General features: G+C 35.3%; 1 protein-coding gene across 1 annotated transcript in view; it reads left to right on the top strand.

Moving 5' to 3' along the window:
- Positions 1-20273, top strand: part of inpp5l (inositol polyphosphate-5-phosphatase L) — a 40500-nt gene extending 20227 nt beyond the window's left edge. The window contains exons 6-16 of the mRNA XM_065247553.2: positions 4506-4609; positions 6142-6194; positions 7381-7500; positions 7585-7669; positions 7760-7855; positions 8500-8574; positions 8950-9023; positions 10788-10899; positions 12670-12738; positions 12846-12912; positions 17034-20273. Of these exons, the coding sequence (XP_065103625.1) occupies positions 4506-4609; positions 6142-6194; positions 7381-7500; positions 7585-7669; positions 7760-7855; positions 8500-8574; positions 8950-9023; positions 10788-10899; positions 12670-12738; positions 12846-12887 (830 nt within the window). The 3' untranslated portion in view covers positions 12888-12912; positions 17034-20273. The remainder of the gene's footprint in view (positions 1-4505; positions 4610-6141; positions 6195-7380; positions 7501-7584; positions 7670-7759; positions 7856-8499; positions 8575-8949; positions 9024-10787; positions 10900-12669; positions 12739-12845; positions 12913-17033) is intronic.
- Positions 20274-21097: the final 824 nt, after the last annotated feature.

Here is a 21097-nt window from a genome sequence, read left to right as displayed (position 1 = left end):
TTTAGGAAAATGTCGCCCCACTAGGGAGTCATGTTTGCAACACCTCATGGGCAGTTATTTTAGTCATGTAAGACTAAAGTCTTATCTCTTTTAATGGGGAAAGACTGATATCTCTAAATTCATGTGCTAAATAACAATTAAACAACACATTTCTGACCAACAATTTATCCTGACATCAACTGCACCATAACTTGCAGGGCTTTGAACCAGATTTTTCCCAATTGGTTTGTTCCGAACAGAAACAGTATTTAAATGTTTCCGTTTTTTTTGGTTCAACCCTAAAATTGATGTTCCTTAGGCCGGATCATTAGGACATTAAACTTAAATTATTAGTAATTTAAACAGTGTCGGCGCCACGAGCGGGCCCTAGGGGGCATGGCCCGGCCACTTGAGTCACTGTGCCCCCTTACTTCTCAAAATAATAATGAACTTAATAATTAAAAAAATGTGCTGCAAATAAATTTGGTTATACAATGGATACTGATTAAAATTAGGAGTGTAATTAATAAAAAATTAATAATTAAAATACTAACCCACAATGCAATGCTAACATAGTCAGCCAGTTACATACACGCAGCCACTACATTTGAACAACACAAATTCTTAAAGCTATCTCCAGTGTTTTGTCTGCACTGAAAGTCACGTTCGGGGTCTTAATCGCCATGCGTGAGAACTCATTCTCTATCTAAATAATGTACACTTGTAGGCTAAGTCTCGGCATTTGAGCAAGACGAAGAAATTTTAAAAGGACCCTCTTAAAAAGTTTTTTAAAGTCCTCTCGTTGCCTGCAACTCTTCTAAAGGTAAAATGCATAGTTCATTCTGGTGTTAGATATGTCAGTGACATTGTTTTCTTTTGCTGTTATTTGGTTATGTACTGGTCTTTATGATTTGCGTGAGTTTTTCAGTCTTGCACTTTAGCGTCATGATAAGTTATGGTTTTACTATAGTGAGGGATTTATTTGCGACAACAAATTGGCCGGCTGTAATAATCCCGCTTATTTCACGGCTAGTTGCTATACGAGTAAATATATAGACATTTAGATTTTATGTCTTTTATTAGCTTATTTTTAAGAAATACAAACCTTCTGGGAACACGTACGTTTCATAATGGGTGAAAGCCAGACGCGTTAAAACAAGTTTAAAGTCAAAAGACGAACATTCGGTTTAATCAATGTAAATACAATCTCATATACGTTATTAATTATGAATATTTATTCTGTATAATTTGAAGGTGTTAAACTCCCTGTTAATGTGACTCGCACCCAGCACCTGGGTGAGGCTGTGCTTCAGGCGGTTGTTCAAGGAAGTGTAAGCGGCATAACTGTAATTCTGACATGCCTACATTTGTTTCAATATTATACATGAATTAAGAAAAGGACAATTTCTGCCATGTCGTTTATTGGCAAACAACTTTTTTTTTAAGAAAAATTTGGTATTTCAAGAATATTTGTTTGTTTGTGTCCTGTCAAGAACAGAAAGATTGTTCGCTTGCTATTTGAAACGCGTCTCCGTGTATGCACTTTTGAGTGCACTTAAACTTGTGTACACACACAGACAGAGGACGAATTCCAAATGGCGCTTCGGGAAGAATAACATAAACAGTCGCTCCACATAAAGTGAAAATTACGTTGTTTTTCAGTGCTTTATTCAGCAAATGTATTTTAATGCACTACAGTATGAGACATAGTAGCGCAACTCTCTCTCAAGTTTATACATCAAGATCTTATCTTTGAAGGGCATAGGGATAATCACATTTGATTGGAGTTGGACCGGACACATTCAATCGCATGTGCGTCTGTGCATACAAAAAATTGCTCACTTTAGCGCCCTTTGCAGTTAAATTGTTTAAAATCACTTAAGTGTTAACATTTACAAGCCTTTGAAACACGTGCAAATGTTCAACTTTCACCCTATTTAATTTGCGTATTTATCCGCGAATCGCATGTGAGCCGAACCGTGGGTCGTGATCTATACGGATCACAGATCAACAAAAAATCCTTTTCTTAAAAATACTGTTTCCATCTGGCACGATGTACATAAGCATATTGGTGATATGCCGAGATTATCACAGTTTACTCCTATTTGGGGCAATGAACAATTTATACCTGGTAATAAAGATGGTGGATTTAAGTTTTGGAATATAAGAGGCATTCAGAAAATTATGGATTTATATGAAGATGGTGTTTTACTTTCATTTGATCAGTTGTGCCAGAAATATGAAATCCCCAAAAAGCATTTTTTCAAGTACTTGCAGTTGAAAAGTTACATGTTATCAAAAGAAAAACAGATACTCTGTATGCCATCTTTATCAAGATTAGAAGAAACAACTCTTGGGAATTTAGAAGGCAAGGGTCATGTATCGGTGTACTATAACTTAATGGTCAAACACAGTACTGAATCAACATTGGACAAATTGAATGCTTGGAAAATTGATATAAAGGAAGATATAGATGAGGTAGATTGGAAATACGCATGTCTTAAAGCACAAACACAGACAATAAATACCAGGTTTAAATTACTTCAATATAAATGGTTAATGCGAACCTATATAACACCTGTTAAACTTCATCAAATGTCCTGTAATATTCCAGATGTGTGTTCTAAATGCTTGGATAACAAAGGTACATTATACCATTGCCTCTGGGAATGTCTAAAAATACAAAACTTCTGGAAGGAGGTTTTAACATGTATGTCCAATATGTTTAGTATTAAAATTCCTATGAATGTAAAACTTTGCATTCTTGGAATATATCCAGTGGACTTTATACAAACATCAAGACAGACTAACCTTATAGACTTTGGTCTGCTTCAAGCCAGAAGAGTTATTGCACTATGCTGGAAGAGTATGGACGCTCCATCCATGAAAATGTGGATTAAGGAGATATCAAATTGTATCGGATTGGAAAGGCTAACATATATCGCTAAATGTAAGAGGAATGACTTTGATCGGCTGTGGGAGCCATACATAAATATCATGTAAATTGGGACTGCAGACTATAGAAAGGAATTTTTTTTTTTTTTTTTTTTTTTTTTTTGACAATATAGTATATACATTTGTTACAGACAATGTAATTATTATTATTATTATTATTATTATTTTTATTAACGATTTCTTTAATTTTTTTTTTTTTTTTTTGTTAGTTATTAATATTATTATTATTATTATTTATTAATTTTTTTTTTTTTTTAAGAAGTATTAATGGAAGATGTATATGTGAAGAGGTGTAAGCAAGTGTACTTGTTCTGGGGTTATAAAATGAGAAAATGACAATAAAACATATTGAAAAAAAAAAAACTGTGATCCGTTTTACCACTAATTAGTAAAAAAAAACATCTTGATATACTTGGTAGCATACAATATTTCCCTCTTATGATTGAGCATTAGAGACTTGGGCTTGAGTAGGCTACTTGCTGGTGGCAAGCTTCTCATTTCTCAGATGAGTCAACAACGACCGGAAGTGAACTTCACTGAGTCATATTGCACAGAAATCTTGTCAAAGAATGAAGAAAATAACAGTATTAACCGGTTACCGTTATTTTAAATAAACGATTATTTTCCGTGCATATATATTTTTTAAAGTTTCTAGTTTCGTTTCTGTTCCTTGCAAAACATCAAAAGTTACTGGTTTTCGTTCCGTGAACTGGTTCACAGCCTTGATAACTTGCTGGAATTGTACTAAGAAACACATTTTGAAAGTTGTTTCAGCTACTGTGTGCCTCACTCGATTCTGTCATCAGTTTAAACCGTCTCCAAAACTGTACTTTTTTGAATAGATACTGCCCCAGTGACAGCTTTTGTACCTTTTTTACTTAAAGTGTTGCCGCTACACCATGTCTCCCCCTTGGCAAAGCAAACAGCTATAAATTGTAATTATATTTTCTTTACAACTTTATCACTGAGCCAAGATCCCCCAGCACAATGAGATGTTTATCATGTTCTTTACATTGTTTTGTATTTTAATCACACTTACTGAACGGCATGAAAGTCCTGTAGATTTGTATTTCCTGTTTACTGTTTATATCCATTATCTGCCAAATGTTAGAAGTTGTTGAATTATATATCAGGACAACAATTTAAAACAATAGTAATTAAATTGTGAATTTCACTGGAAAATAGTCTCAAGGGTCAAGTAAACGTCACGTTAGCTACAAGATAAATTTCCAACCTACACAACATAAATAAATGTTCCCCTTCGACATGAGAAGAGAGACTCATTCGGTTAGTGTCTCTGATAAAACAGGATTTAACCAGATGAGCTGTTTTCTGCTTGTCTTCATCTATTCTGGTCACAGCATCTCATGAATAAGCTCTCTAGAAGAGCACTAATAGAAGAGCCATTAAGATCAGTGGACCAATGAATTTAGTGCCCTATCAAATCAGTGTACCATAGATCCTGCTCTCAGAGCCTACAGCCACGGGACAAGCCCAACATTAGGATATCGATTTTGCATTTGCATGTTTTTCTTTCAATATGTCTTGTTTGTATATTCCTCCTCCTGTAGTGAAGGAGTTTAAAGCCGTCTTGGGCTGCAGCAAGTACACGGACTCGCTGGACGGAGTGTCAATGGTGGAAAAAGAGAAATTCCCAAAGAACTTCTGGCCTGATGTGAGTGTGAAGCATCTTGTTTTTTTGCATTTCAACTTATACCGGACTTTAACAAAATTTTTGTTTATTTATGTGCATAGAATGGTGGTTTAAAATATTCCTTTTCCTTTTAACCAATCAGTGTAGTTTTAAAGTAGATATGAGGAGGTCAGATGCAAACGCTGTTAACACTCCTCTCTCAAAAATGAGATAATGATACTAACCAAATGCTCTCAGCACATATTACATGTTTATCAAGTAATTTAGCATCATATCCGTTTATTTCCGGCCTCAGGCCATTTAGCAATACCGTTTTGTTGGCAGAATTCATTAAACACCATGACATTTTTCAGCAAAGTCCTCTAAGTGCACAGAAGACGAATGTGAAATGACCATGGATCATTGGGTCTCATTCACTTTGGGGATTTGAACGAACAAATCATGATTCAAAAAAAACTTTTATACTTACATTTTTTTTAAATGTATGCAAAAACCTAAGAACAACTTAGGCCACACGTACACAGTAATCATGAACAAGGAAAAATATATAAAATATATAACACAGATATATATTATAGGGTTCTTTTTCCTTGTTCATGATTATTGCGTACTCTTACGTTTTTGCATACATTTAGAAGAAATTTTATTATGAAAGTTTTTGTTGATTAATGCTTGGGAAGTTAAAACGTTAGTGAATGAGACCCATTGTGTGTACAGTACTTGGACCTGAATATGACCTGAATGTGACATGCATCACAGCGCCCCCTAATGTGTAGTTCAGTTTCTTAATTTTTCCATCTGACTTTTGACATTTGCAATGTTTCTAGTTGCATCCTTAGTGATTTTGCAATCGTTTACTATCTTACTTTTTTTTTACATTTTTTTTTAGAAGTAGAGGGTTTTGCCAAAAAAATTGCATGCACTTAGAGGTTTTTGCAGTGAAAGTCAGTCAAATTTGTTAAATACCGATAAAATGACTAAAGTGACATTTGTAAATAATAACATTTTTATTGCCAATAAAGTGAAATTACTCAAACTAAATATGAGCCAGATAAAAATGCTCATTTACAAGAAAACATCAGATGCACTTAGAGGGTTTTGCATCTAAGCTCTTCATATATGTTAATGTTATATACTTAAATATGATTATATCCAGACTTTGGACCGAAATAATCAGGAAATTTCTACTTGGTGGTGTTTTTTTTTATCTTGGGTAAAACAAATTGCTTTACCCAATACTGGTGTCACTATCATTATGTCAAGAACTTGTTTTCCCTGAAGAGTAATAATTCAGTCTCAATTCATTCTGGTAATAAAAAATCTAAAATACTACTACTATTACTACTTATAATAATAATAATGAATTTGTTTCAAGTTCAAAAGTAACTGATAGCTAACTAGTGTGTTGTGTTATAAGTTAAATACGTTTTCTCAGGTAGAAGTTTACATTCGATTTTACATTTCATTTTTAAGTCTATTTAATTATATCACCATTTAATGCGAAAGTGTATGTGTGTGTGTGTGTGTGTGTGTGTGTGTGTGTTTAATTACAGTTCAAGTGGTCTAGAAAAGGCTTTATGAGGACACGATGGATCATTCACAACCAGTATGTTCAGATACACACACACACATTTTATTATGCACAAACATTTTAAGATAACCCTTATAATTCTCCTTTGTGGATGTTTTTGGCCTCGTCTCAAAGCAAACATGTTGTGTTAGTGGAGTCGTGTGTGAGCGTAGTCACGGCCCATCAGAAGCACATTAATAGCTGCTGCATGGCAGCTGTACAATAGAGCAGTACAGGAACCTGAAGGCTGAATGATAAATGAATGGAGCTCATGAAAGAGTTCAGATTTAGCAGATCTGCACTCACTCTTATCAGCTAATGTCTCACATCAGTCAGAGATACTGACAGTACTGATAGACCTACACACACACACAGACACACAAATGGAAGATATCATAATGTAAATAAAATCAATACACACTCTTACAGAAATACACGTGACAATTAATGGTGCACTAATTATTGCGACTTTTACATTCAATGTTAAAAAATAATATGTGACCCTGTCTGTGAAATCCAGGTTAAAGGTTTATAATCTAATTATGAGATTAGGAGCATCAAAGTTTTGATTTCATTTTAATTTCAGTTTTTGACATTACTCAGTCTATATAAAAGATACCAAGATTATATTTTCACAGAATGTTCTTTATGTTTTATGTCCTATAGAAAACAGTAAATCCTAAAACTACTTGGGTTTTCACAGGCAGGGTTACATAGTTTAGACTGCAATTTATGACTAGGCCAACTTTAGACCGTTTATTCTGGTTAAAGCAATAGTGCACCCAGAAATAAAAATGTATCACTGACTCACTCTTTATTACATGGAACACAAAAAAAATGTACGGGAATTGAACTTTTTTCATGCATAAATATCGTTTCCCAACCCTGTTCCTGGAGGCACACCAACAGTACATGTTTTGGATGTATCCCTCATCTGATTTCATTGTTTCCCATCTCAGAGTCTCTATTAATGAGCTGATAAGGTGTATTTGAATAGGAATGTGCAGTGTTGGTGTGCCTCCAATAATAGGAAACAGTCTACAACTCCGTAATAAGATAAGATATGAAAATGTAATGAACACAACATATGTGCCCAATACTTAATTCTTTCATTTGGTATGAGATTTATATCATTGTGATGTATGGTGAAAAGTGTGACAACTTACCCCGCTCTCCCCTACTATAGTTTCACAAGTTAATTTTGTATTGTGTGTGTGTGCAGGGCTTTAGACTTGGTGAATGTTCACCTGTTTCACGACGCCTCCAACCTCATAGCCTGCAAATCGAGTCCTTCAGTGTACTCTGCAAACCGCCACGCAGCTCTCAGATATGTCATCAACAGGTTTGTCTGTGTTCTTTGAATCATGTACAATGTATGACACAAAATTATGGTGGTCCCAAATGAAACTCTGTGCTTGTGTTACAGGATATCAGATAACAGCTACAGTTCGCCCCCCTTCTTCGTATTCGGTGATTTCAATTTCCGTCTTGACACGCTCAGTTTAGTACAGGTAGACTCGGAAATTTTTTTCATGCAGCATTGTGTTGTATCATTCACATAATTCACATTTAAACCAATGCTTGTTTTTGTTTGTGTAAAGAACCTCTCTGTGTCTGCTGAAAACCCCAGAGAGAAAAGAAACAGTAACAACGAGGTGGAAAAGATCATCTATGAGGAAAAAGATAATGACCACAAGGTGACTACAATGGAAAGCAACAAAAATGATAGGTTACAACTAATTTATAAAAACATTTTGATTACATGTCATGTTATTCATTTCATTACAATAAATCACATTTTTGATGTTGGTATTTTTAAATATGATTTAGATATACATCATTGGCCGTTAAACTTTTTTGCAATCTTATTATGTAGTCTGATAACGCATATACACAAACATGCAAAATTACAGATCAACCCAGCAAATCTACCCTGACACTCCTCTTACAGAGATTTTGTTCTCTTTGATGTTAAAGGTTCTGACTCGAGCACCAGGAGATGATAAATTTTGTCTTTTTGTGTGCACTCAGACATATCCAGTACACTGTCTAGCCAGATTTATGGTTTTTGGAGGGTTGATATTGACTTTTTGCCAGCCCAGAAAATGCGAGCTTGCATTTCGATCACTCCTGCCGACATGCGATTCATTTTTCCTGGAGTTGCACCTTGTTCTTTGTTAGTTTTTATTCGCCCGGCATTAACCTCTGTCTTTCGTCCTTCGCTGTCCACCTCTCGTCTTTTAACTCTTTGTCTTTTTGTGTTTGTTTGTCTCTTTGTTTTCTTTGCCCATTTTCCCTTCAATACTTGATTTTTTCTTTCTGTCCTTCTGGTCATCATTAGGTCCTCCTTCACATAGAGACCAAGTTATTTGCTTACTTGCATCAGGCTGCGTTCCGGGAAAACAACGGAAAAGAGGTTTGGACTTTATTTAATAACACGTGTATTCAAAGATGAATATTCCTACAGTAACTGGATTTTGGTTATAATCCGATTATGTGTCATGGTAAAAGTCAAGCCACTATAACAGTGTATTGAAATCTGAAAAGCGCAACTGTATTAATAAGATTTTCTTAAAGAAGATTAAATTAATGTGCAGAATATTTTTATAATAAAATATTTTTTTCTTTTAGTCTATTCAGACTATGCTGATTCCAGGAATATTCCTATAGCTGTGAATGTTAAATCTAAACATATTTTCTAAATAGAGGCTAGACTCTGTAATCTGAACAAATATAATATGATTAACAAATATCTATGAAGTTTGTGCTTATGTATGTTTCTGTGCTGTAGCTTCTGAAGTATGATAAGGAGATCAGTGCATTCCATGACATCATCACAGAGGAGGATATTCATTTTCCTCCTAGGTGAGCAACTTTAATATCCAATTAAAAAAACACTATTTTACTTTTTTAAATAAATGACTCTAGTCTAGTCTTGAATAATTTTCAAATAAAAAAAACTAAATTTAAATTTTTTTTTACAATGACAACCTTTTGATGTAACCAAGGCCTAATTGAGCACGATAAAATAATATTTACCAATAATATCATTACATCACTTTTCACGGTCCAATCAAATCTCGGAAACACTTTGAAATGCATCAAGGATTAATCCAGCCATAAATAAAAATGTTCTTATTATTTACACATGTCAGTGTCATCCAAGATGTTAAACAGGAATAATTTTTTAAAGGTCCAAAATAAAGTTTCAGTGCAGCTTCATATTCCCAGCAACTGAATGATCATCTTGTCCAGCAAAATCATCAGTCATTTACTAAAAAAGTAAAAAATGTATATACTTTTTACTACTTACTACTTCATATACTTTTTGTCTACTTTTTTACAAATTTATTTACCTTTTAACTGCATTGTAAACTATGCACTCCTTGGTCTACCTTTCTAATGACTTTGGTAAGGTCACACTGGACATGACTGGACAAACCACTGGGATCGTGTGGAGTCATTTTAACAATCCCAATTGAATCGCATTAAGGGCCAGATTTACTAAACGGGGCAAATAAGCGTGATGACGCAATTCCAAAAAAGCGCCGATGTGAGTGGTAATATCTGCACGTTGTTTACGAAATATATGCAAATTAACAGCTAATTTCCATAATGACCAACACAATCTACTAGGAGCAGCACAAATTAGTTCAGGTTCGCAATAAGCAGAGCTTATGCCCCTCAGGTGCGGGTGATCTACTAACGCCTGATGTGCTTGAGTTCAGCACCACGAACATCTCAGCTAAAATGTGGGGTGTGAAAATGAAGGTTTACAAGAAGTTTTGAAACACATGGCGTTGTGTGATGACTTCTAGTGACTCCTCTTTTATTTACTTTTTACTTACAAAATAAACTCTTATGTGTTAAAACAATCCCCTGCCTTGCACCACACGCTCTCTGATGTCTGTCCTATCAGCAACAATTGCAGCCAATTCAAGCACAAAATTATTTAAGACATGCTTTTTTGGCGTTAAAGCAACACTATGTAGTTTTTTTACCTTTAAATAATGTCTCTAAAATTATTTCAGTGATAGAACAACTTTTAACTGGACAAATTGTACTGTTGCTGCAACCTGAGCAGCCTCCTAGCTGCTACAAGCACACTCTGAAAGTGGCGGTGGAGGGTAGGAAACACAGCCCCACCCCTCCCCCTGCCTGCAGAAGAGTGTCTGATACCAGGCACTGTTGCGCTTTTCAACCACATGGGGGAGCTGTAAGTCATTTTTACATGGAAACTACATAGTGTTGCTTTAAATAATACCACAAATCCCAGTAATATCACACGTGCAAACATTAGTAAATTACGTTGCGTGAATCATTTAAATAATCTCCTCTCATAAATTTTGCGTCTGAAAGGGAAACTTCTAGAAATGCATATGCAATAAGATCAGTCGCAAACCACACCTTTTCAACGGTAATGATCCACGGCGTATTTAACAACAAAATTAAGTTTTTTGCTGGTGAAAGATGTTAGTAAATCTGGCCCTAAATGTGTATATTTTTTTTTTTCGAGTAAAAAAAGAAAATCATGAACATCTTGGATGACATGAATATGAACAAATAATCAGGAAAAATTTGGCAGGGTGGAGTAATCCTTTAGTAATTGATCGCAATCTTGTTTTTCAGTTACCCATACAGTGAAGACTACACTAAACCCACACAATACATGAATACACGATGCCCCGCATGGTGTGATCGCATCTTGATGTCCCATAGTGCAAGAGACATCATCAATCGGGTACGTTTATATTAGGGGTGACCCCGAATAGTCGAAGATTCGATGCATCGATAGGAGAAGCCTGATTCGACTACCAATCTCATAGTCGAATCGTCGCAGATGTGTTATGAAATGAGGATCATTTAATTTTGGCCGTATGGGTGCACACATTATCTGATTTCACATATAACAGCTTTCTCACAATATATTAATATACTGCATATTATGATAATGCTGCAAATAATATGTGAAGTAGCAGCTTTCAATAAATATTTTTAGAATGCGTTAATAAATCCAACAACCCCTGTGACCGGGCTTCACGTCCATAAGATGTCTCTATGTTATTAAAGCCTTGCCTCTTTGTTTCGACATTTAAAAGAAAAAGCTGGCAAATTAAACTATGTCTTTCGTTCTTTTAATAATTTCTATATTTTATTTTATTTATAAATCACTTTGGGTTAGGCTATCTGATTTAACTATTTGGCTTGTTTTCCGTGCACTTGAGGCATTTTGCATATTTGTTCTGCACTTTGTTACTTCTGACCTTATTTTATTTAAAAAATTGTATTTATTATAAACGTAAATTCCGATCTTATTTAAGTATGTAAATTTTGGATAGCTTTTCGTTGTATCGATGTTGCGCTATTGCGTGCTGGCCATGCTTGCGCATGTAATTTAGCCGAACGGGTTAGGTGCTCTACGTCTCATATTTAGGAGTTCATCCAACTAAACATTAAAAAACTGATGTTTTTCGACGAGTATAAGTTTTTAAAATGTATTTAAAACATATATTGTCTATCTTAAAGTTAAACTACAAAACAGGTAAGCTGTTTTTTTTATTTCGGTGATGAAACGGAAACTAGTATCTGCACCGAACCTATTTCTGCCTGACACGAATGTCTTTCTTGTGATTTAATATTATGGTCAGTCGGTGTTCACTTTCAAATGATAGCAAAGAGATTCCTGAAATAAATAATATCATCCGGTCTTTCTGTATCTAAAGTGAATACAGAGATGATCAAAGTCAAAGCAAGCAAGCAGGTATTTCTGTGCTAAATAATAACGCGTAGTGTCTATAAAATCATTAATTTCAGTGTTTTTCTTGTTATAAATTAAAGTTTAATGAATTGTATATAAAGATTAGTTTTTATCATTTACAGTCACAATCACAAATTATTTGTCATTTCTCATTTGTCGTTTTTTTTTGGTCATGACTGCTTTGACGCGCTATCTCCAAATTAAATAAAAACACGTAATTGTAGCCGGAGTTTCCAAGGCAGGATTACCTTTGTTATTTTTTTAGGTTTAGTTATCAAAATGTATTTTTGTGTGATGTTCTGTAGATCGTGGCTTTAAAATGTTATGAGGAATAATTAAACAAATGTTGCCTTACATTTTACCTTAAATATATATATATATATATATATATAAATGCATCGTCAGTTTTGTCTTCGTTTATTACTTGAAAGACAGTTTTGGTCACTTTATCAGACAGTTGTTTATGTGTGCTGCTTGTGAAAGAAAATAAAAGTTACCAATTTGTACCTGGTCTGGCCCCTTCCCAACCCATGCATACAAACATAGATGATTCGACTATCGGTCGACTATGGAAAGATTCGAAAATTCTGATTCGAATATGTAAATCCTTAGTCGAGGACACCCCTAGTTTATATACAGAAAAATGTTAAAATATGCAATTTTTCTAATCAGGTTTCGACTTGACAATACAAGCATGAACAGAGTCTTGTTTGTGAGTGTGCGTATGTTGTTTGTTTGTTTGTTTGTATGCAGAGGGAAGATGGTGAAACTGATGTTGTTTATAACACACTGGGCTCCAATGTCTGCATGGGGGACCACAAGGTGATTTTATCTCTTTTAAAAATATTCCATCCATAATAAAACATGTTTACACAATATGGTCAGTAAATGATAATATCTGATAGCCGTATTATTATAATTTTTTTCAGCCCGTTTTCCTCTTTTTTACACTGAAGACGACTGCACATTGACACACAGTACTGGGAAATTCATAAGGTGAGACTTTTTTGTGCCTGCTGTTTTTGTTGCATCTATTTTGACTTTGATAAACTAGTTTGGGTTTTTGTCAGACTACAAGTAGGCAGTTCACCTTTAATGTATTTACTGTAAGTCATTGGTCAGTGTTTAAATATATCTCATCAGGATCACAGGGGTAAATATACATGTCACTGACATTCAAATTCTGGTTGTATTTTAATAAAGTGTCTAAACAATAATTTTATACGGTTACTATACCATTGCAAAAACAAATGTAATGGTGGCCTTAGACTTCCTACTTCTGTTTAAGGATTTTGTTTCATTTCCCTAAGGGATCATTAGCATCCTCTCTGCCTTCATTTACTGTGACTCAGTGGTGCGTGATAAAGGACAGGTCCCTCCCATGATCTAAGGCTGCGTTTACACTTGGCATTAACATGCAACCTGTATCTGGATGTTGTCCACATACACATTGAAAAGACAAGTGTAAACGCGTCTGTGATCGGAATGTTATCCGATCTGTGTGTCCTGATGCAGAGGTAGTCGAGGACGCTTTGTGATCGGATCTCATTGTAATGTAAACGCAATCCAGCCATCGTATCTGCATTTGCAGGCCAACGTCACACAAAACCCCGCCCACTATCATCTCATCTCAATGACAGCTGTCAAAAATAAAGGACGTTAGGTCATGGAGCGCAGGTGAGAGACGCACAAATTTATATTTGTGGAGAAATGCTAGCTAGCTTGAACGTATCTTGAAATAAATCGATATACAAAAGCATGTTAACACTGTTGACTGTATTTAACTTAGGCTATTCAGGCATATGTTTAACATGTTTCCACTATTTATGGAGGGATTTAAAATTTAATGGCAGAATTGAATAAATCGTTATAATGTTTGAGTTTCCATGGCGACATATTAACGTGAATGTTGCGCTTCTTTCTGGTCAGTTTCTATCTCATTTAACACATTTTAAGTTACTTGAAAACACTTACAAACCATAATAACATTAACCAAATACATTTATTCAATGTTGGTTTTATACAAAGTAAGTTACTTATAAATGTGTTTGTAAATTACATTACTATACGATAGAGGGAGACATGAACAGGAAATTGTTAGCTGTTTTAGTTCAATCATATTCGTAAATCATAAATCAAAAACGTATGAATTCAGACAGACTAAAAAGGTCATGTTTCACACGGATTTTGTTGTTGATGAAAAGCATGCGGGTGAAAGTCAAGTTTAGGTAACGTTGGCTGAAACGTGCATCCTGGCGCGGACGTTGCAGATAAACAAAGATAAAGCCTTTAAAGCTAAAAAAAAATAAAGCTTAAAATGTGAACATCAGGGTTTTTGGGTTTGCTATTATTCTCTGCTGTTTGCTTATCAGTAACACTGTACAATACGGGATTGCGGTTACCGCGACAACCCTAAATCATGTGGCGAAAGACAGCTGTAGCCATCTGTGATTGACAGCTATCCACCCAGCGCGCGTCTCGCTGAACGGGATCCGATCACACATCCAGATACAGAAGCCACATTTATGTGACAAATGTAAACGCGCCGTGTCCTGATATACGGATGATCGGATCTGCGTGAACGGATCACCGAGATCGCATGTTAATGCAAAATGTAAACGCAGCCTATGTCTGCTGGATCCTCTGCTGTGTCCTTAAACCTTCGCCAGCGCTTCTCAGCATTGCACCGTACCAGCGGCAGTGTTCATTAATTACAGATACACAGAACACAGATCTATCCTGCATTGTTGTCCCATATTGACATTTTTAGGGCCGTAAGTTTGTTTTGCTGCCAGTTTTATGTGTGTTTTATAGGTAATGCTTGTTGAGGGTTTAGATGGCTTTACTACTGCAGCAGATCCATCATTGGGTTCAATTAGGCTTGAGTTGTAGACAAATTATGATGCGATTTATATCAAAGACATTTAAGAGAATTTGGAGTCTGATTAGGTTTTTGTCCTGGAAATAATAAGTTTGCTTTTTATTTTATTGCTCGGAAACAAACAGCTTTTAAGATTTAAAGTAGGTCATTAAATGACCAATACAATTTCGTAGTACAGATGTGTAATGATAATAAAGGCGTTCTAGTCTATTCAAAAAATAAGCTCTGTGTTTATGGCACGTTTTGTTCATCAAGTAAGGCTCTGTACACACTGCAAACTTTCAGGAGTGACAACCGCCTTTAAATGCGTGAGTGAATCCCCTAAATGATCGTTTCATGTGTTTACGGAATAAGGGTCACTCCCGAAAGTGCAATGATTGACACTGAGGTAACCATAGCAACATTTTGCCATCTCGGGTGGCACAGCTTTGACCAAAATAATTTAACAGCTTTATGTTTTGCAATAAACCTCCATCTTGGTGTTATGTGTTGTACGAATTTATTATGCAGTGTTGCCAGTTCCTCATCTTTTTTGTATGATATACCGTTGTGGTGCTTAAAGGTACATTCACATTATAAGTGACTTTGTCGCTGTGTGTCGCTCATCTCTTTCAAAAGAGGCGTTTCTATACCTGGTTGTCATAAACAAATGAGTAACGTCCACTCCAGCAACTGACGATAGACGGATGACGTGAACTCCTTTGCTTTGTTGTCATTGGTAGTTACTCCCGAAAATCACTCATAATTTGCATAAAGTTAAACATTTCTCAACTTTGCCGCGTGACTGGACATGCCCATCCAGTCGCCAACTGTGACTGTCGCTCGTGTCGCTACAATTTGCTTAGCTTCCATTGAAATCAATGAGATTGCGTCGGTCTGCTACTGCTAGTCTGAATTCAGCTTAACCGTGTATGGCTTTTGTTTCATGAAGCGATCAAGTTTTTGGTGTTATTAAAGTGAAAAGCTCCCGGTCCCAATATTTTGATCTTTGGGGTAAAGCATTTGGATTTCTTTGAATTTATTATTGGATTTTTGTTTGCTGTATTTTTCATGCAAGATCTGGCAACACTAGTCATCAAACACTCGTGCCCGCACCACGCATACAGAAGATTTATTTTTCCTCTTCTAGGCATTTTTTTTTCAGAAGAGATACCTAACATGTCCAAGATGCATGTTTAAATACTTTGGTTATGTATAGTTTGGTTATGTACACTATGCAAAGTTTCTGTAAATGCTGTTGTCCTGCATTTTGTGGTTTACAATGCGTTTACAAGAAATAAAAAGCTAACCCTAACCGTCAAATTCGTCTGCCACATCTAGTTTGCCGCTTGAACATTTTGAGTTTACTCGCTTCATTCGTGCGTGAAATTCTAGTCATCGTGACATTCACACGAAAATTTGCGTCATGGGAGGGGCTTCTGCGACTCCGCTCGCTCTCTGTAATCACGTCTCTACTAGAGCAAGCTCCTAATTGGTTAACGCGACACGTTTTTCCGCCAAAGTAAAAAATGTTCAACTCGCGCGTTTCCGCGGCAACGCTCAATTCACGCCATTTTCGCAAACTAGATGCACGAATGAGGCACAATCGCGTCTGACGAGCCGCACTAAACGCATCATTCGCGCCACGAGACCTCCAGACGCACCTCAACGCGTCTTCACATTTACTTAACATTGAAATCACTCGAGCTTGACGCCTCTACCGCGGCTGGTCTAAACGCAGCATAAGGCCAAAGTATATTTTTTACAGTGCACGTAACGCAGTTTTTGACGCAGTGATAAAAAGCTACGATAACAGAAATCGCGACGATTGTTTCACGATGGCAATCTTTCATCTGGGATAGCCAAAAGTCATGCAGTGTATCTCGGGCTTTAATTTGTTAAGTTAAAGTAACAATAAATATAAAAAACATGTTGATTTGATATCATTTTTTTACAGTGAGATGTTTACAGTTTTCTACAAAATTTACCATTAAACTTTGAATGACTCGCATACAGTTGCATGTGCAAATATTTTACCATTGGAAAAATGCTTCAGTGATATTTCTTTATTTCATAAGTTCTTATTCTTGAGTAATAAGCTCTAAAGTTAAGTAACGTTCGCTTCTTTCACTTAACTAATTTATAAACGGGAGTAACATTACAGTAATAACCTGTAGTCATCTAAGCAGTTGCCATGTGGGTTTGCTGTATATACTTCCATGCTCATTTATTTGTGGTTGTCTTTCTCTGTTTTTAGGTTTTGCTGCACCCAGAGATCATTCAATGGATAGATGAACCAATCGCGAATAGTCAGTGAACAGAGACACGACCCATTCAGCACACAGGACCACTGAAATCTTCACCGAACACTGCAGATGCCGTAAAACACAAGAACTATTCATATTCATTTTCAGACGGTTTGTGCGTATTTTAAAGAAGTGTCGTCTTCAGAAATAGCAGAACAAAGAAAATAGCATGGAATGGACAGAACCAAGAAAAAACAGAGAAGTTCTCAAGGCACCTCTAAAAGACTTTTTTTTATAAGAAAATAAGCTTTGTGTAACTACAAACACGATTTTTATGAAAACTTCGTACAGTGACATGAATACAGGTATGCAGACACCATATCCAAACGCAGGCTGCTGCTACGCACAAGCTTTCCGTTTTAATTGGCATTCGTGTTGTTGGGTTAACGCAGTTGTCCCAAACGTGAAACAATCTGGTAAAACACTCCTCAGCTATTAGTTTTAACAGTCGCTTCTTGGCTCTTATGCTTTGTGTTTGGTTTTATATTTGAAATATTAAGCATGTATTTTTGCATTTACACTCACCTCAGCAGTTATAGCTGTCAGCCTCTCTTGAGCTTCAGTCATTGTGTCTGTGGGGTTGTTAGTCAAACTCGCGGATCAATATAATATGTACAGGACAGCGAGGGACGAGTTAAAAAGCCATTAGCACTTGTGAATTATGGAAATCCCACACTGAGGGCCTTGGCCTGGAAGCCCCCTTGACTTTTAATTATAGCACTAGTGCAATGGAGAATGCTAATGTGAAGTGTAGCCATCGGAGATGCTGTTTGTTTCCACAACAAATCTGTGATATTTTAGTTTAGTTGTTGTTTTTGTGTTAGGTACTGTGCTCAGATTTGATCAGGTGCAGTAAAGTGGTTGGATTACAAAGCTCACCCAAAAACTTTGTCATTATTTACTCACCTTCATGTCATTTGATCCCCAAAGGTTATTCTTTGTTCTTCAAAACCCAAAGGCAGATTTTTGTTTTGGGTTTTCTGGTTATTATAGGAGCAGATGGTGACCCAAAAACTCAAGCTTTAAAGGCACTGAAAATGTTAAAATAATAACTCCACTCGACTCGTGCAGTATATATTTTTAATGTCCTGAAGGCATACAAAAGGGTTTGGTGTAAAACAAACTAAAATATAATATTTTTTTTTAATGAAAATCTTGACCTGTGCCTTGCTTTCAGTGCACATTCTCGGTGTCTTAACTGTTGTTTAGGCAGTTTTAGGATGTTAACCAACTAAACAATAGCGATATCCTAAAGCAAGAAAGTAAAGAAGTAAATGTCTTCAGGACACTTAAAATATATAACACAACTTGAGTTATTTATTTCACTTTTGGGTCATTTTAAAGCTTCACATTATTTTCTGCTTACAGTGGGAGTGGATGGTGACCGCTCGGTCTCAAACAACAAAACCCAAAACGACACTTTTTAAAAATCTGTGTTAGGGTTCTGAAAAATAAATGATACATTAGGATAAGTAAATAATAACAAATTTTTTATTTTTGGGTGAACCATTCTTTTAAAAAGGCCATGAAATCAAATCTGGAGGTTGTTTTAGTCCATCTCATTTTAAAGACTATATGCTAGTGTAGTGTATATGCAGCATACATATAGACATTATATAAGTTTCAGATGCACCAATAATCAAAGTGAGTCTGATAGTCTGTGGCACAGAATCCAAACACGTAAATTGGTTGAAAATTTGAGTTGTGTTTTTTTTGATTTACTGATATTTGCTGCATCTGTGTTGTTATTTTATTATTTAATATTAATGTAATCGGGAATGTTTAACAGTTGTACGTAGTTGTTGGTTTACATTGATGTTTCATTGGACTTTAGAGTAAAATCCATTGTAATTATTTAAACATAGTCGTCGAGATGTCCCTAGTTCATTTTTTACTGGTTCTGGTAATATACGTCTTCAATATTGCTTCAAGCGCAATGTTCCCTTTTAAAATCAATGCTTGATAGCCTCACGTAATTGTTTATGAAACGGAGGAAATGTTAGTCAAGACTTATTTTTATATATGACAAAGATTTAATCTCGATGATAAAAATGTCTAAAAGTCAACCACAAGTGGTTACAGTATAGGACAATTCTGTCATTTCCTATCTCAACAAGAATTTATTGATGAAATCTACGCATAATTTACATGTAAGGGGTTAAATCGTACGACCCATCTGTCAATAATAGACTTGTTGTAGTTGATTCATGGTATGGTCAAGATAATTTACTGTTCTCAAGGGCATCACTTCAGACTTGTGTTTCAATAGGAGGCCATAGAGTTATAGGTTTAGGTGTAATTAAGCATTTGCGAATTTACAAATAAACAAACACTACAATCATTTAACATTTCATTTATGTGTCATTTGGAGCACTGTTTTCAGCATGCCAAGTAAAATTTGTATGTAGCCGTATATGTTTGCACTTGTTTTGGGGAAATATTTTATTTTGATATATGTCGTTATTTCTGCTTTCTGTTTTCTGCTTCTTTCTTCTTTATATTTTTAAAGGAATTAGACATACAATACATCATATAAATAAAATTTAGTAATATATATTGTATATCTGTCTATCAATGTATTGAGAGAATAGTTAGTTGTGTGGTGTGACATTTTTAGGATTATTTTTTTAATGTTGGGCTAAGGGGACTGGGCAGCACTGGACAATAACAGTGTGTTAGAAAATGTTGAAATATTACATGAACAGTCACATTTATATTTAAAAAGTTGTAGCAGGGTCCATACATTGTTTAAAATAATAAAACCATTGGCCGTCGCCTTGTAATACAGGGGTAACGTGATGAATGTCTATGCCCCACCCTTCAGGATGAACCTTATTTTATAGTATGTTTTAATATTTGTACAATTTAATTTTGCTAAGGAGAAAAATGTTTATTGAAGTGATGGAAGATTAAGAAATTCGGTGCCAAAAATGTTTTTTTATTCTTTGTTTCCCAATGTTTCCATTTTATGACTTTAAACAGAACACTTCAGGCAGTGTTTGATGGATAAATTCATTAAATGATACAATAAGAGCTGCAATGCATTTATTTAGCATCATGTGCATCTGAATGCTGTAATAAAATGGTCCAAATTCTCCCTTACTCTACTTTTGGCAGCATGAATGAATGAATGTCATAAATATGTTATTGTTTGATTTTCTAATAAAATGTATACATATAATTTAATATGATTGAATCGACTCGACTCCATTGCTTGTTTGGTTATGCCAATGAAAGTCATTTATTGGACTAGAATAATTCTTACTTGTAGAAATAGCATTTGTAAAATCAAGAATTTTAACTAGTACAATTTTTTATTTTTGATATGAAAATGCCCTATCTTGAGAATGAATAAATGCTAAAACAGCTTGCCATATGTACATACAGTAAATCCTTATGGTAATTGCAAGTTAACACTGCTGTGAATAAAACTGTTTTCAGTGGTTGAGTCAGACTTTGCAGTGATGAATGTGTTTGCATGTTGTTTATTATAATAACTTGAAACACATCCTTGACTATTGAGTCTTGATTTTAGGAAAAAAAAATCATATTTCAAACTTTTTAAACTGTAATAACTCGTTTCCTGTAATGGCGGCAGTCCAAGATGGTGTCGTTACCGGATGTTTAAAATATGGATATTGTTCTTACAATATGGCATCAATTAGAAGACCTTTATTAACCCCTTGAAACCGTGTGGATTACTTCTGTGAAGGGTGAATGCACTTATTTGGGCTTCAGTACAAAGTAAGAAGTTGTTCCCTGATCCCTGTTTTCTCCCATTATAAGCTTGGAAAAGCAAGGACATTTACTAAAATAACTCCAGATGTGTTTGTCTGAAAGATAATGAATATATATATAATATACACACACACACTCACCTTAAGGATTATTAGGAACACCTGTTCAATTTCTCATTAATGCAATTATCTAATCAACCAATCACATGGCAGTTGCTTCAATGTATTTAGGGGTGTGGTCCTGGTCAAGTCAATCTCCTGAACTCCAAACTGAACGT

Source organism: Paramisgurnus dabryanus, chromosome 11 (genome assembly GCF_030506205.2).
Source record: "Paramisgurnus dabryanus chromosome 11, PD_genome_1.1, whole genome shotgun sequence".
In the NCBI taxonomy this organism is placed as follows: Eukaryota; Metazoa; Chordata; class Actinopteri; order Cypriniformes; family Cobitidae; genus Paramisgurnus; species Paramisgurnus dabryanus.
The sequence above is the reverse complement of the archived record's forward strand: the minus strand, read 5'-3'. Positions and strand labels throughout refer to the sequence as shown.